Source organism: Sus scrofa, chromosome 16 (genome assembly GCF_000003025.6).
Source record: "Sus scrofa isolate TJ Tabasco breed Duroc chromosome 16, Sscrofa11.1, whole genome shotgun sequence".
NCBI lineage: Eukaryota > Metazoa > Chordata > Mammalia > Artiodactyla > Suidae > Sus > Sus scrofa.
Genome location: NC_010458.4, coordinates 21960323 through 21975119, shown reverse-complemented (window position 1 = coordinate 21975119; position 14797 = coordinate 21960323). Strand labels below are relative to the sequence as shown.

The 14797-nt window shown below is 47.1% G+C and overlaps 1 protein-coding gene across 5 annotated transcripts in view; it reads right to left on the bottom strand.

Annotated features, from left to right (window-relative positions):
- Nucleotides 9805-14797, bottom strand: part of SLC1A3 (solute carrier family 1 member 3) — a 91625-nt gene continuing 86632 nt past the window's right edge. For 3 of the 5 annotated variants that reach the window (NM_001244425.2, NM_001289946.1, NM_001289944.1), the window contains 2 exon segments: nucleotides 11323-11858; nucleotides 14314-14448. In NM_001244425.2, the coding sequence (NP_001231354.1) occupies nucleotides 11654-11858; nucleotides 14314-14448 (340 nt within the window). In that variant the 3' untranslated portion in view covers nucleotides 11323-11653. 5 annotated transcript variants of the gene reach the window in all.

Here is a 14797-nt window from a genome sequence, read left to right as displayed (position 1 = left end):
TGAAATCTAGGGAGAGCCTTAAGGAAAGGAAGGCGGGGAGGCGAAGCCCTCTGAGCCTCAGGAACAGCACCCCAAGTTCCTGCCTGGATGGGAAGGAGCAGAGAAGGAGGCTCCTTGTGGCTTCGGCGACTGGCTGGAGTTACAGTTCAGTTACAGTTCAGTCAATTCCAGCCATAGGTCATTTTCATAGACTCCTGAAACGCTGGAGTGGGGAAGGACTTTGGAGATTATTTGCTGCCATCCTGTGGTAAGATCTCTCTCTCCAGCTAAAACAGGAGGGACCTGCGGTGTGCCTACAATAGGAATAACATGAATGATAACAACTCCTGGAGGTGAGAGTAAAATCCCTCTGAAGCCTGGATGTTGAGCAATGAGACATGACACAGGAGCAAGCAACGGGTGTGGCTGGACTGGGCACTGGTTTTCAGGTGCATTTCGGCCCTGGCATGTGGACATGCTGGGCATGAGCTGTGTTCCCTCATTAAATCCCCAGAAAACCCCACGATCCTAATGATACTTCACCAGAGGAGAAGAGAAGGTTTGTAAAAGGGACATTATTGCCCCAGGACACACAATGAGTAAGGGGAGGTGTCTGATTTTAACGAGATGCTCCTGACTGCAAGGCGCATGCTAGGCTTAACCACTCTGGGGCATCTCAGAAGCACAGAGCTGCGACAAGGCTGGGCCAAGGAAGCATCTGCTTGGAGTCTGAGAGTTTGAGACATGTGGGTAAAGGAGTCATTTCTGTTCTGCTTAGAGTGACTTCTAGATTTCATCCAATAAGGACGTTGTGTGTTGTAGCCCCTACAACCCTAGAGCGTTGTAGCCATTCTGGTCTCCGAGTCCATTAGGGCAGGAAATGAATAGTCAATGGTGATCTCTTTCCAACATCAAGACCTTCCTTGGCCTTTTGGGAGTGGATTTGAAACAGCATTTCCTTTCTGTTTACTTCAAGCCTCCTCTCCACTTCCAAGGGGCTGGTACCTGGGAAAAATGGCTGAGGTTGGTTCAGGCGTGACCCTGCAGGGGCTGGAAGCCCCCGTCTGGGGTTCTTGACAATGTCTAAGCTCTACAACCATTCAGCTCTTTCCCCACTGTGAATCCATACTCTTTCCTCTCATGGGGCTGCTGACATGCACCAAAAGTCCAGATGATCTGGCAATGTGACCTGGGGTAAATCACCGCCTCATGGGAGGGACAAATGGAGGAAACTGAGGGGCAGGGGAAACCTAGGCCAGACATAAAAAACTAAAGTAGCTTGAATTTCACAATTGAGTGCATCTTGGGAGTTCCCATTGTGGCTCAGAGGAAGTGAACTGGACTAGTATCCATGAAGACACATCGTCAATCCCTGGTCCTGCTCAGTGGGTTAAGGACCCAGCATTGCTGTGAGCTGTGGTGTAGGTCGAAGACACAGCTCAGATCCCACATTGCTGCGGCTGAGGTGTAGGCTGGCACTGGCAGCTCTGATCGGACTCCCAGCCTGGGAATTTCCATATGCTGCAGGTGTGGCCATAAAAAGAAAAAAATGAATACATCTCAAAGGGACTTCTCAGGGAGAAGTGAAAAATCAATCTTTGAAAAGACACTGGAAAAAACCCCTTGCATGAAAAAGAACCCTAATGAAACTTCCCTGACACTAGGCCTCATTTTTCTATAATAATAACTAGTATTATAATAATTACATAAGATTGTGGCGGGAAAAGTTGACACGATTTTCTCTTTTGCTTTTCTGAACATATATCTGCCAAGCCTGGCCCAAGGGCACTCAGCTGCCTCAAGAAATCAGGATAATTACAGAGGGAAGAAATCAATAGTATTCAGGCGCTGATCTCCAAATAAGATCTTATTTCAAGGCAACAGGCTTGAGAGCAGGCATTGTGAAAAGATATTTTCTTGTTTTTTTGTTCATTTTTGGCAGCCCCGCGGCATATGGAGTTCCGGGCTAGGGATCAGATCTGAGCTGCAGTCACAACCTAAGCCACAGCTGCAACGTACTGTGCCGGCTGGGGATGGAACCCGCTCCCAGCTCTCCCAACACACCCTGGGTCCCGTTGCGCCACAGCGGCCACTCCGTGAGAGATTTTCTAAATTCCCTCCTTTCCTTCCTTAGTTTATCAAGACCCAGGCCTGGTGAACCATAGCATAGGGTTTCCACTGGGAGATGGATGCAGGAAGAGCAGTAGGTGGCAGAAACCCATCCCTTCCAGTCACCTTGGTGGCTTGAAAAAGAAGAGAGGCCCGCAGAGTATTTTCTTCCCAAGGCGGCGTGACGTAGGCACAGGAGAACCGGTGGACCGAGAGCTGTGACTCCGCCCCCTTGCTGTGCTGAGCTGCCCTGGCCAGCAGAGGGCACCGTTTGCTCATCTGAGAGCTCTCTCATTTGTGTGCGGTTTGGATATCAGGCTGAGAGCCTGCAGGTCTAAACAGGTACCCTGCCTGGGTAGGAGGGAGTTCAGGGCGGGATGAAGAATGTAGGGAAGAGAAGAGGGAGCAGAAAGTCTAGGGAATCTCACTGAAAGATGCTGAGCATTTAAAGAAGAAGATGCTGGGTTCCCCAAAGGAGATTATTTAGATGGGTTAAGACTAGGGTTGTCAACGGGGAGGATGAACAGAGAAATTAAAGTTCTCCTGTAGTGCAGCAGGTTAAGGATCTGGCATTGCCACTGCAGTGGTTTGGACCGATGCTATAGCCTGGGTTCGATCCCTGGCCCGGGAACTTCCGTGGGAGCAGCCAAAAAATAAAATAAGAGGACCCCTGCCTCCCAAACCCCCGTGGCAACCCCTCACACTTAGAATACATCCACAGTCCTTGCTGTGGTCTGCAGGACACCCACCAGGTGGGTCCTCCCTTGGCCGTCTCTGACGCTCTCACCTTTTCCCAGCCAGCCTAGCTCCTGGCTTTTCCTCCCTCACAGCTCACACCTGCACCCAGGGGCCCGAGTCTTGCACTGGCTCTTTCGTCCTTCCCATCCTCAGGCTTGATCTCTCATTCCCTTCAGGTCTCTCCTCCTCACACAGAGCCTCCTTGGAAGCCTAGCCTGACCAGCCTATTTCAATAGTGCTCCAACCCCTCTCCAGGCCCTTACTCGGCTTTATTATTCCTCAGGACAATGATGAGAATTTGACCCTATGTCTTAGCTTGGGCTGCCTTCACAAAATCCCAGACACTAGGTGGCTTAAACAGCAGAGATTTTATTTTTCATAGCCTGGAGGTTGGAAGTTTGGGATCAGGCTACCTGCCCGTGAGGGCTCTCCTCCTGGTTTGAAGAAGGCAACCTTCTTGCTGTGCGCTCCTATGGCCTCTCCATGGGCTGTGTGTGCGTGTGCGTGTGTGTGTGTGTGTGTGTGTGTGTGTGTGTGTGTGGAGAGAGAGAGAGAAGATCACCAGTCCTGTCAATTATGTCCTGTCCTTACAGCTTAACCTTAATTACCTCCTAAAAGCTGTATCTCCAAATACAATCACATTGGAGGTTAGGGCTTCAATATATGAATTTCGGAGGGGATGTTATTCAGTTCATGGCACCCTCATAAATACACATTTATTAGACTGAACTGCCATGAAGGGAGGGACTTTGCACATTACTATAACTACACGGCCCATTATGTGTCTGGCACATAGTAGCACTCTATAAATATCTCTAAAATATCACAGATATTTATCTGTGAAATAGAGGGCCAGCATCTTCTCTGTTTATTCTGGTTGTAGTGTAAGTTAATGACTCCATTATAATAATAGCCCAGACAAGTACCATTCATCAAACACGTACATATGCCAGCATCTTCACCTTTGTTTCTGATCTAATCCTCAAGAAAATCCTAGGACATAAGAATGATTTTCATTGTGATAGGGCTGAGCCACCTGAAGCACGGCAAGGTTAAGTCACGGGACTAAAGTCACAACAGGCAAGGCCGAGATTAGGACCCTAGTCTGTCACCTCCAAAGTCCATTTCTTTTTAGACCCTGGACCAGTGCTTCTCAAACTCTGAGATGCTTCAGAACCACCTAGAGGACTTGTTAGGACAGACGGCTGGGCGTCACCCTCTGAGTTTCTGGTTCCATAGGTGTAGGGTGGGACCTGAGAATCTGCATTTCTAGGACGTTCCCAAGGGAGGCCGATAGTGCAGGTCGGGGGACCACACTTTGAGAATCACTACCACAGAGGCGTCATATCTCAAGTTCCTCTTTCTTTCAGACGCCTGAGCTATTTTCCGGATCTCGAGTCTCTGCTTGAGTCCGTCAGTAATGCGTTTGCCGGAAATGCTCCGTGTCCCGTAGTCTGATGCGGAGGGGCCATCAGGAGCCTAGAGCAAGACCTTTACCACAGGGTGGCAGCAGCCGCCCGGGTACAGAGAGTTCGGCCAGACGCTGGGGACAGCTCATTAGCACTCCGTCCCTGGGGTTCCCACAGAGTGTGGGCCTGCCCGCCTCTGGACAGAGGGAGGGGGCCTGGCAGAGGGGGAGGCCGCTGGCACACAGAGCGGCAGTTTTGTTCTCTGGGAGACCCGGGAGGAAGCTGGGTGGTCCCCTCAGAGTGTCAGATTGTGCCCTTGACAAAACCACCATGCAGCGCGGGGCTGCTGGGAGAGCCGGGCCTGACAAAGGCCTCGGAGGAGACTGGCAGGGGCTGCCGGGACCCTGGGCGCGCATAGAGGCCTGGGCCCCTCTGGGAAGAGGCTTGGCGGTTTTTCAAGACGCCCGTCTCCAGGGGTGATGGGCCTCCGCAAAGCCTCCCTCCGAGAAGAGGCTGATCTGTGACCCCGTTGGGGAGTTCCTTCCTGCTCTCAGTGGACCCACGGTCCCCTCCTCCCGTCTCATGGCCATGCCTCTCCTTCCCTCATTAAACCAGTTTTGTTCTAAACATCTTAAGAATCTTCCCAAGTGCTTGAACGTTTGCTGAGACATTAGATGATTATCTATTTAATTCTCATTACACCTCAAGGAAAAGGTCTTGCTGGACAGACTGATGATGACAAGTTGAAGTCTCACCCATCATAGGCCAAGCTTGATTGACCACACAACCCAATCAATGGAAACCGGATATGAAAACGGGTTTGGAGATGTCAGGTTTCATCTGACCTCCACATGAACAGATGAGGACACTGGGGTCCAGGGAGACAGAAGGATTAGGTCAAGGTACCACACAGTTGGTTAAAAGCAAGTCAGGGACTAGAACTCCCATTTCCTTGTCCAGGTAACCACTTGACCATAAAACCAACAGGTTATTTTCCAGGATTAACCAAAACAGCCCAGGGACCTGGGAGAAACGGCTCATGAATTTAGGGGTACCAGGTGTGGATTCAGGCCGGTTTGGAGTCAACCATTACTCCGAAGCCTTTAAGTTTTAGGAAGCATGAAACTATTTTTAGTATAGCTGTGTTTTCTTTTTCTTTGTTTCTTTGTTTCTTTGCTTCTTTCTTTCTCTCTCTCTCTTTTTTTTTTTTTTTTTTTTTTTTGTCTTTTTAGGGCCACACCTGCAGCATATGGAATTTCCCAGGCTAGCGACACCAGATCCGAACCACATCTGCAACTATACCGCAGCCCACGACAATGCCAGATCCTTAACCCACTGAGCCAGGCCAGGGATGGAACCCGCATCCTCGTGGATACTCGTTGGGTTCTTAACCCGCTGAGCCACAATGGGAATTCCTAGCTGTGTTAGTTTCCTAACACACATGTAGATTTTCTTGACTTTTTCTGCTTTGGCTAATGGCTCACCATCAGCTTAAATGAACCAAAGTCTCCCTGAGGCCCTGTGGTGCCAAGGCCATGGAATTTGGTGACAGTTTTCAGACTTGTGTTGCTGATAGAATCTTTTGAGTGCTAAGTTCTCCCCAGGGCAGACCCATCATCAGTTCCTTTTGGGGCTAAGATGACCTTGGATGGTCTTTATTTTCTTCTGCTATGTCTAAAGGCTGGCTGCCTTTAGGCTTTTTTTATGATCCCCTGAAACTAGAGAGTTGGAAAGGAAATGCAAATGCTGTCATTAGACACCATTTTCTTTGAGACCCACTACTCTCTGTAACCTGGCAGCCCATGTGTGATTACTGGAAAAGAACTTATGATTCTAAGGGGCATATTTTGTGCTCCGAGCCCTGCTTTTTTTTGAATCCTTCAGCCTGGGCTTAAAGAAGGGGCTCTTGTGGGAATGATGCCCATCCACGGAGGCAGATTTCTTCCAAAGACTTTGAAAAATGCCTCCTTCCCAACTTTACAATGACTGGAAAATGATGATCTTTGGGAAGTGCAATATGAAAAGAATATGGGTGCTTTTCTAAAAAGAACACCCCAAATGAAAAAAATATGTTCACATTGGAAAACAATATGTGGATGCCAAATCGTTCAGCCCTGTAATGGATTACAGAAAATATTTTATGTTTGGAGTTGGGGGCAGGGAGTTCTCACAGGAGGAAGGAGTGAGAGAAGGAAAGGGGGGGGGAGGAGAAAAAGCAGATGTGAGTCTGAAAATATTTCAAGTGTGGATAACTGAAATGCCATTTACTTTAAGATTGTTCTGCGAAGTCTTAAAGTGATTGATCAGGCTTTTTAAATGCAGCCAAAAGATTTACAAGCACACAATGAGTGATAAGGCCCCCCAAACAAATAAATAGTAAGACATATTCTCAGATCTGAACTGCCTTTTAAAGCATGTTTTTGCCTGCAAAGAAATATTAAAAATTAGGATAGTTATTTTTAATAATCACACAAACTATTTCACCTATACTATTCACTTCCTCGAGGCAAACAAATTGTCTTGAATTTGTCCTTTTGCTTATTTGGAGGGTTGCCAAATAAAGGAAAAGGTACAGGTTGCCCCATGCAATATTTTGGGACACAGTAACACTAAAACATGATTTGTTACTTTGTTTTCAGATTTAACCTATATCTTGTATTTTACCTGACAGCGCTATTTGTATGTGTATACTCGGTAAAATGAGACTAATTCCAAACTGAAGGTTGAGACATCAGTTCTTTGGGCACAGTGAGGGAAGACCAGCTAAAAACGTTCCAGTGCCACTATCTGAGCACCTGTTCTGAACTCAGGTAACATAAGTGATGCCACTGGAAGATAATCCAGAACAGGATGGCATCCAAAAAAAGGAGATGCGAGGGGAGAGAAGCAGAGCACAGGGAGACAAAACAAAATACCCAGAAAGGAAGGGGGAGTTCCCATAGTGGCTCAGTGGTAGAGGAACCCGACTAGCATCCATGAAGACACAGCTAGATCCCTACCCCGCTCTGCTCAATTCCTGGCCCCGCTCAGTGGGTTAAGGATCTGGCGTTGCTGTGAGCTGTGGTGTAGGTCGCAGACTCGGCTCAGATCCCTGTTGCTGTGGCTCTGGCGTAGGCGGGTGGCTACAGTTCTGATTTGACCCCTAGCCTGGGAACCTCCATATACTGCAGGAGAGGTCCTTAAAAAAAAAAAAAAAGACAGAAAGGAAGGGGATTTGGGGAGAAGTAGGATGACCATAGGGCAAAGGGAAATGAGGTGGGGAAGAATTTTAAACCCCTTGATAGCTTTCACATCTCGATCTTTTGCACTGCCAACCTTGGAATTCCATCCTGTGCTCATTCAAGCGAGTTCGCGAAGGAGTTCCGTTCCTTCCTGCGAAGCGCTCCGGGCTCCCCCCGGTGGCTATTGTGGGTATCGCTCCCCCGGACCCCGTCTCCTTTAGCCCAGACACTTCTCATCTCCCACTTTTCCCTCTGAACGCAACCCATCAGCTTCCTCCTTTCTTCCTTGCCCGCTTTTTCTGACGGCGTATTCATTCAGAGTCTGCTTTCGGTATGGGGCCTCCCAACCGCTCTGGCATCCCCGGAACAGACCACACAGAGCTGGTCATTGTTGCCCCAGTTCTGGGACCACCCGGGTGGGAGAAGGGGCAGCGCGTTGTCGCGGAGGCCGCATGACTGACAGCAGCGTCAGGTCAAGTGCCCAGCGGGCCACCAGGAAGGTCGGCGTGAGGCTCCCTCCCCGTCCCCACTCCCCTTCCAGCGGGAAATGAGCCCATCCTTCAGACACACGCAATTGACAGCGCTAAAACCTCTATTTTTCAACACTCTGTATATAAATAAAAGCTTACCAAAAAAAAGGGGGGGATCTTACTGGGAAAGTGAGACTTCTCAGCTTGGAAAGGGAGTTCTGCTTGGGGTGGAGCAGCGGTGCTGAAGGGGTAAATATGGGAAGCACGTAGACCCCCAAATCCTCACGGTGTAAGATTTTTTAAAAATGTTGGGAGTGTAGCCACTCATCAAACACACACACACACACACACACGCACAAAAGTGTTACTGGAAAATTTTCAGTTTCATTTGTGAGCAGATCTGGGACGACCACGCAGAGGGATCTAGGCTTGCTTCCCCCTCACCTTGGCCACACCCCGACAGGGCTGCCAGGTCCCTCAACTCTAAGGGCGTCTCCAGATCTTCCACAGGCTGACAGCCAGAATCTCAGGTGAGACTGTGGAGGTTGGAGGGTGAGGGGAGTGAGGCGGCAAAATTCAGCTTAGGCTGTGGAAGAGAAGTAAAGTGGTGATTGCAGGAGGAAGTATTTCTTTGAGGTGGATTGATTTTTTTTTTTTTTTTTTTTTGATGGCAGGTCCCTGATTGCTTCCGTATCCAGATATCGGACTCTTCAGGGTGGCCAGGGCTGCTTTGATTGCCCCAGGCTGTGAGCATTTCCCCAATGAGCCGTTGAAAAATAGATGCTTTGTAAAAAGTTAAATTGATCAGTGACTTGCCAATTTTTTAGTCAAAAGAACCTTTTGAGAAATTGATGGAAATTAAAGATTTCTCCCCCAGAAAGAGACAAATGAACAAAACTAAACTTTCTCCACAATTTCAAGGGCTATTTGAACCCACTGAGGTCCTCACGTGGGCCATCTTGGGGTCTGTGAACCATACTTAAGTGCCACCTTCTTCTGGGTGGCTGCCACCTGTCCGCAGAGTCAGATGAAAAGGTCTCCAGATACAACTTCAATCTGGGCATCCCATGATGTTGCCTCTGGATTCTTTATTACACAGCTTGATGGGGAAGAAAAAGCAGCCTACCAGCACATTGGCTGTTTCTGAAATATCCCTTGAGATGCCATTCAGCTCTTTTCACACATGGCAGGTGATAATCACATAGATAAATCTGCCAAATTTGAAGGTCAGACAGGACATAACTTTTTTTTTTGCAAGAGCCAATGGTGGCATTACACTGTTCTAATTAATCCCAACATGGAAATGATTCCATTTATCTGAGAAAGTTGAATCTGAGGTGACCAAGTAAATGCAGGCTATGAAGCAAAGTGCTTCCCACACCAGCTCCGGTTCTAGGAGTTGAGCAGGGAGAGTGTGTCCTTATTTCTTTTCTTGTGGCTGGCTGCCCCAGCCGGTCCTTCCAAGATTTTACCAGTTAAAATTGGAAAAATAAAATCCGCATGACACCCTTCCTCGGCATTGCCCTGAACTCCATTGCGACATTTCCGTGAGTGAAGATTTTATTTTCCTGCGGGCGAAGAAGAATAACAACATGCCAAGGTATAATGTAAAACTAATTTGGTTTCTTTATTGAAAACACATCTACAAAGTAATGCTTCTCAGTCCACACCGGCTGCATGTAATATGCAGAGCCCGTGATGGGCTGGCGAGAGGGTCATCCCGAAGGACCTGCTTTCCGTAAGAAATGGTTAGTATAAAAAAAAAAATAAATCACACTGTGTAACAGAATTAATCTGACACGATTACGTTTTGCTCTACTGGTGTCATAAGATCACAGCCTTGTACATTAACTTCGGTAGTGTATTTCCCAAATAGAGCCTTGACATTAAAGGGTTACTCCACCACAGCCTAACGTTAACTTTTGTACACACATAATGCTGGCGATCTATATAAAAACATCTCTAATTGTATATCAGAGGATGGCGGTCTAGATTTTCAGTCTGTTAGCATAATTAAGTCCATTCTTCACCATTTACATGAGTAATTCAAACACAGCTGGTATTGTCTGACAGCTCCCGCTCTGCATCTTTGACTGGATATTCCTTAGAGTACAAATATTAATCTCCTTTAAACCTGGTAGCTGCCTCACCTGAAACTAAGGCCTCTTTTTTTCTCCCCTCTTGGAACCCCACTGATGTGGCTTCATACTGATGCTTCTTCTACCATTTCTCCCAGGGACACAAACAAAACCAAAATAATTCCCATTCCAGCTGAAGGTTTCGAAAGATTTGGTGAGTGGAATTCCAACACAAAGAAATATCCTGTTTCTCTCATTCTAAGAACTTTTGATTATAGTAAAAAAAAAAAAAAAAAAAAAAACTTTTTCAAATAAGAGACCACCCATGCAGCTCATGGGCCTCTAGTAGAGAGAGCTCATTGATTTGATTTGAAAATACATGTGACCTTATATTTTGATTTGCAGACTTCCTTAGGGAATGATTTTTGAACTGAAGAGAAAAAGTTTCAGGTTTGTTGTTTTTTTTTTCTTTTAAGAATCTCTCCTTCTAAAAAACTCTTCCTTAAAGATGACGTATAACCTTGGTATTCTAAAATCCTCTCTTTATCACGTCAACCATGCTCCACTCTTTCCTGGCTGGCTCTTTACTGTTCCATAGTAAGACCATAGCATGCTTGCTAGTTGCTAGTCTTGCGTGGTATTTTCTAAAGGTCTATCATCAGTTGAGGAGTGGTGGGAGACACTCTTCCTAGCGTGGTTCCCTTTAGTTTGGGAAGAGTGAAGGGAATGGATCCCCTGTTGGGAAGATCAAGGCAGAGTTTGGGGGAGCACATCCACTCCTGGAATGGCCTCCAGCCTGCTGACTCTGCCATTCTGGACATGGAACCTGGTAAACTGCACAGCCACCCTGCCCCTCCCTAGAAATGGTCACTCCCAACAACTCTCTGCTGAAAGTCCCATGCTCTGTGGAATGATACTTGCCATGGGATGTCCCAAGGGGGAGTAGAGGGCAGGCTCTTCCATGGCGCCTCAGTACCTCTGGGCTAGAATCAACCATAAGGACATCTAGACAACTCGTTCCTTTTGCAGATGAAAACACTGAGACCTAGAGACGAGACTTGCCCACAGCCACAGGGAAATTTCACTTTACATGCCTCCTCACGGCTGTGCTAGTTGTGTATTTCTATTGTCCTGCTACTGGTAAAATAAAGACACAAATCTCAAGAGAATGGGAGGAAAAAAAAAAACCTCTTCCAATGTCCAACTGAGAACCCACTGCTTATCAGGTTGCTGTGTTCTGATACTAAAACTGAATTGTATCCTGAAGGATTTGTAAATTTTGAAGGTTGATTTAAAACTATGTCTTCAGCTTACTATTCGTTTTGACGCTTTAATTTATAAGAATGATCACATTTACAGGATTGTGTGCCACATCAACTTTTAAGATCCAAGACCATTTCTGATCGCAGGACCTTAATAGATAAGACTAGCATGACATGATGGAAACATTTCAAACGTGGGATGAGAACTACACATTTGGGCCACTGCAAAATCCTCCCTTGTTTTGGGATGAATTCTTCCCAATCCTATCAGAGTAGAGAGGAAAAGGGAGGTAGGGGGCTTACTGGAGAGAATGAGTTGTAACGAGATGGAGACATGTCATAGCGGTTTTCAAACACCGGGTGCTCAAGGAAACATTTTATGTCCGTCTACATCTTGGTTTCACTGTCGATGGGTTTCTCGATTTCGCTTTCCTGGGCAATCAGCTGATATGGTTTCTTCATTTCATTCTCTTCGATCACTGAGTTGCCCATTTCGACATCCCGGTTCTTCAGTTCATGTCGGGACAAGTGTTCAACAATGCCGGCTCCCAGGGAGTCTCCCAAGACATTGGTTGTGGTGCGAAGCCGATCCCTGGGGAAGGGCAGGGAGGAAGGAAAAACGGGGCTCCCGTGAATATCACGTGATCTCGGCTGGTATTTTGGACCAGCCAGCTAAGTCACTGGGGCATCTCTTATAATTCTGCTTGGTGTAGTCACCAACTACATCATTCCACGATAGACACAAAGCATTTAAAATCACAGTTACTAAGAGTTATAAGGATTGAAGTTCCTGTTGTGGCTCAGTGGTTAACGAATCTGACAGTGAGGAACCATGAGGTTGAGGGTATGATCCCTGGCCTTGCTCAGTGGGTTAAGGATCCCGAGTCGCTGTGGCTGTGGTGTAGGCCAGCGGCTACAGCTCCAATTCGACCCCTAGCCTGGGAACCTCCATATGCCACGGGTGTGGTCCTAAAAAAGACACACACACACACACACAAAAAGGGTTATAAGAACATATAGTTAATTTTCAGTTACTAGTTAATCAATGATAGGAATGACTCTTCCTTTTCTCCTTTTATTTAAAATTTCTCTTTGGGGAAGTTACCGTCGTGGCTCAGCGGTTAACGAACCCGACTAGGAACCATGAGGTTGTGGGTTTGATCCCCAGCCTCGCTCATTGGGTTAAGGATCCAGTGTTGTGTGCGCTGCAGTGTAAGTCACAGATTCAGCTCGGATCTGGTGTTGCTGTGGCTCTGGAGTAGGCCGGCAGCTGCAGCTCCTATTAGACCCCTAGCCTGGGAACCTCCATATGCCACAGGTTTGGTCCTAAAAAGACAAAAAATAAAATAAAATAAAATAAAATTTCTCTTTGGTTCTCTTTTCTTACCATTCACCTTCCTTTTACCTGAAATTCTCAACCCCTGGGGGTCCCTGAAGTGAAAACAAGTATCATAATAATGTTAAGATGTTACTTGCTCTTAACCCTTTCATTTTCTCATGAAATGTCTGGTGGAGTTTGGCAAAGACTACAACACAAGAGAAACCACAACAGACTGAATGTAGAAGCAGTTAGTTTGGTATCAAGCCAGACATTAAGATTTGCAAAAATATAAAATAGTATCATTCTTTTCCCTAAATTTTTGGTTTGGAAAATGGTATTTTTTTTTCATAAAAATGTTATATGTGTTGACATGTAATGAATTCATTATTGTAATTGCAGCATATGGAAGTTCCCAGGCTAGGGGTCAAATGAGAGCTGCAGCTGCTGGCCTGCATGGCAGCCACAGCAACGCATCTGCGACCGACACCACAGCTCTTGGCAACGCCGAATTCTTAACTCACTGAGCAAGGCCAGGGATTGAACCCACATCCTCATGGATCCTAGTTGGGTTAGTTACTGGCTGAGCCACAAGGGGGAACTCCTATTATTGTAACTTCTGAATGAATTTAAGGTTAAAAAAAAAAGTCTGTTTTTCTAACATGATAAGTATTGATAGATATGACCTCCACAGATAAAAGCTTTTGGGGTCCTCAATAATTTTTCAATGTAATGGGACCATGAGACTAAAACCTTTGAGAACTATAGCTTTAAACTACAAAAGTACTGACTGGGGAGCCAGACAGTAGGCTGAATGTCTTCCATGCATCACTGCATTTAATCCTTGCAGCACCACGGGAGGGAGATGACTTGCTGCCCTCATTTATAGAGGAGGAAACCAGAAGGGCTGGGGTACCTCGGCCAGTGTCACACAGGGGCAAGACACAAACCCAGGCCCAAGTGACTGTGGCACCCATGCTCTCCACTGACCACCCTCCCTCCACTAGTCATGTCTTGAGCACAGAGTTCTTCATGGTCATTAAATCTACTTAACGGCATCTATGTGGACCCTGGCACCTGCTGTACCCTAAGCTTTCACCTTGGGCACCTTGGAGGAGAATCTGTTACTAAGTGGAAAGGAAAGAAAAGTGACCGAAGACATCAGCTGGAAGGGTGAGGGGCCCTAGGGGTTAGGGTCAGAGCCTATTTTCTTGGAACCTTCCCCAGAGTCAAAAATCAATTCCACTTAATGACGCCAACTCTCTTCCCACTGTCTGCACGGCCACCCCTCTCCCTGTGGGGGTTCAGAGGGGACCATGTGTCTGGTATTTCGCCATCAGAATGGGAGGCACAAGGAGAAAGGCTGAGCCAGCCTGGGAGGCCTGCCGTTCTGTTCTAGCCGCTGTGGAGACGTGTTGTGCAATTCAAAAATGGCTCTGCTGATGTATGTTGACTTTACAGGCAGCGGGTTTCCCAATCCCCGACCGGCTTTATGGAGTGAGAAGTGTAGCAGCCAGATGTGCCCCACAGCCTGATAAGGCGGTGAGTGTGCACGGCATCCAGGGCTTGGGCTCCAGATAACAGCAGGGTTCGGGCAAGGAGGACAATCTAATCACACGCCGAGGTCTTTGCGGGACCATCTGGCAGCGGTGCTAGGCCGCCTGGCACCCTAGGATGCCAGAGGGGGACCCCGAGACAGCAAGCTGAAAGCAGCCTAAGTGGTACTCACAGGAACCAGTCCACCGCGATGATGAGCGTGATGTCGTCAGTGGGCAGGCCCACGGATGTCAGCACGATGACCATAGTGACCAGGCCCGCCTGAGGGATCCCAGCTGCCCCGATACTGGCCGCCGTGGCTGTGATGCTGTTACAGGAAGTCCCCAAACAGAAAACATTTGGTTACATCTCTCCCCATAGAGAGCAGACCCTTTAAAACATGCATCGTGGCAATGCCTGCCTTGCTCAATCAATGTAAGAGGATGTACTTTAGAAAATGTAAGTGAAACCCACAGCAAATATAATCCTCAATGGGGAAAAACTGAAAGCCTTCTCACTCAAATCTGGAACAAGACAGGGATGCCCACTCTCACCACTGCTCTTCAACATAGTTTTGGAAGTCCTAGCCACAGCAATTAGACAAACAAAAGAAATAAAAGGCATCCATATAGGAAGAGAAGAGATCAAACTGTCACTGTATGCAGATGACATGATAC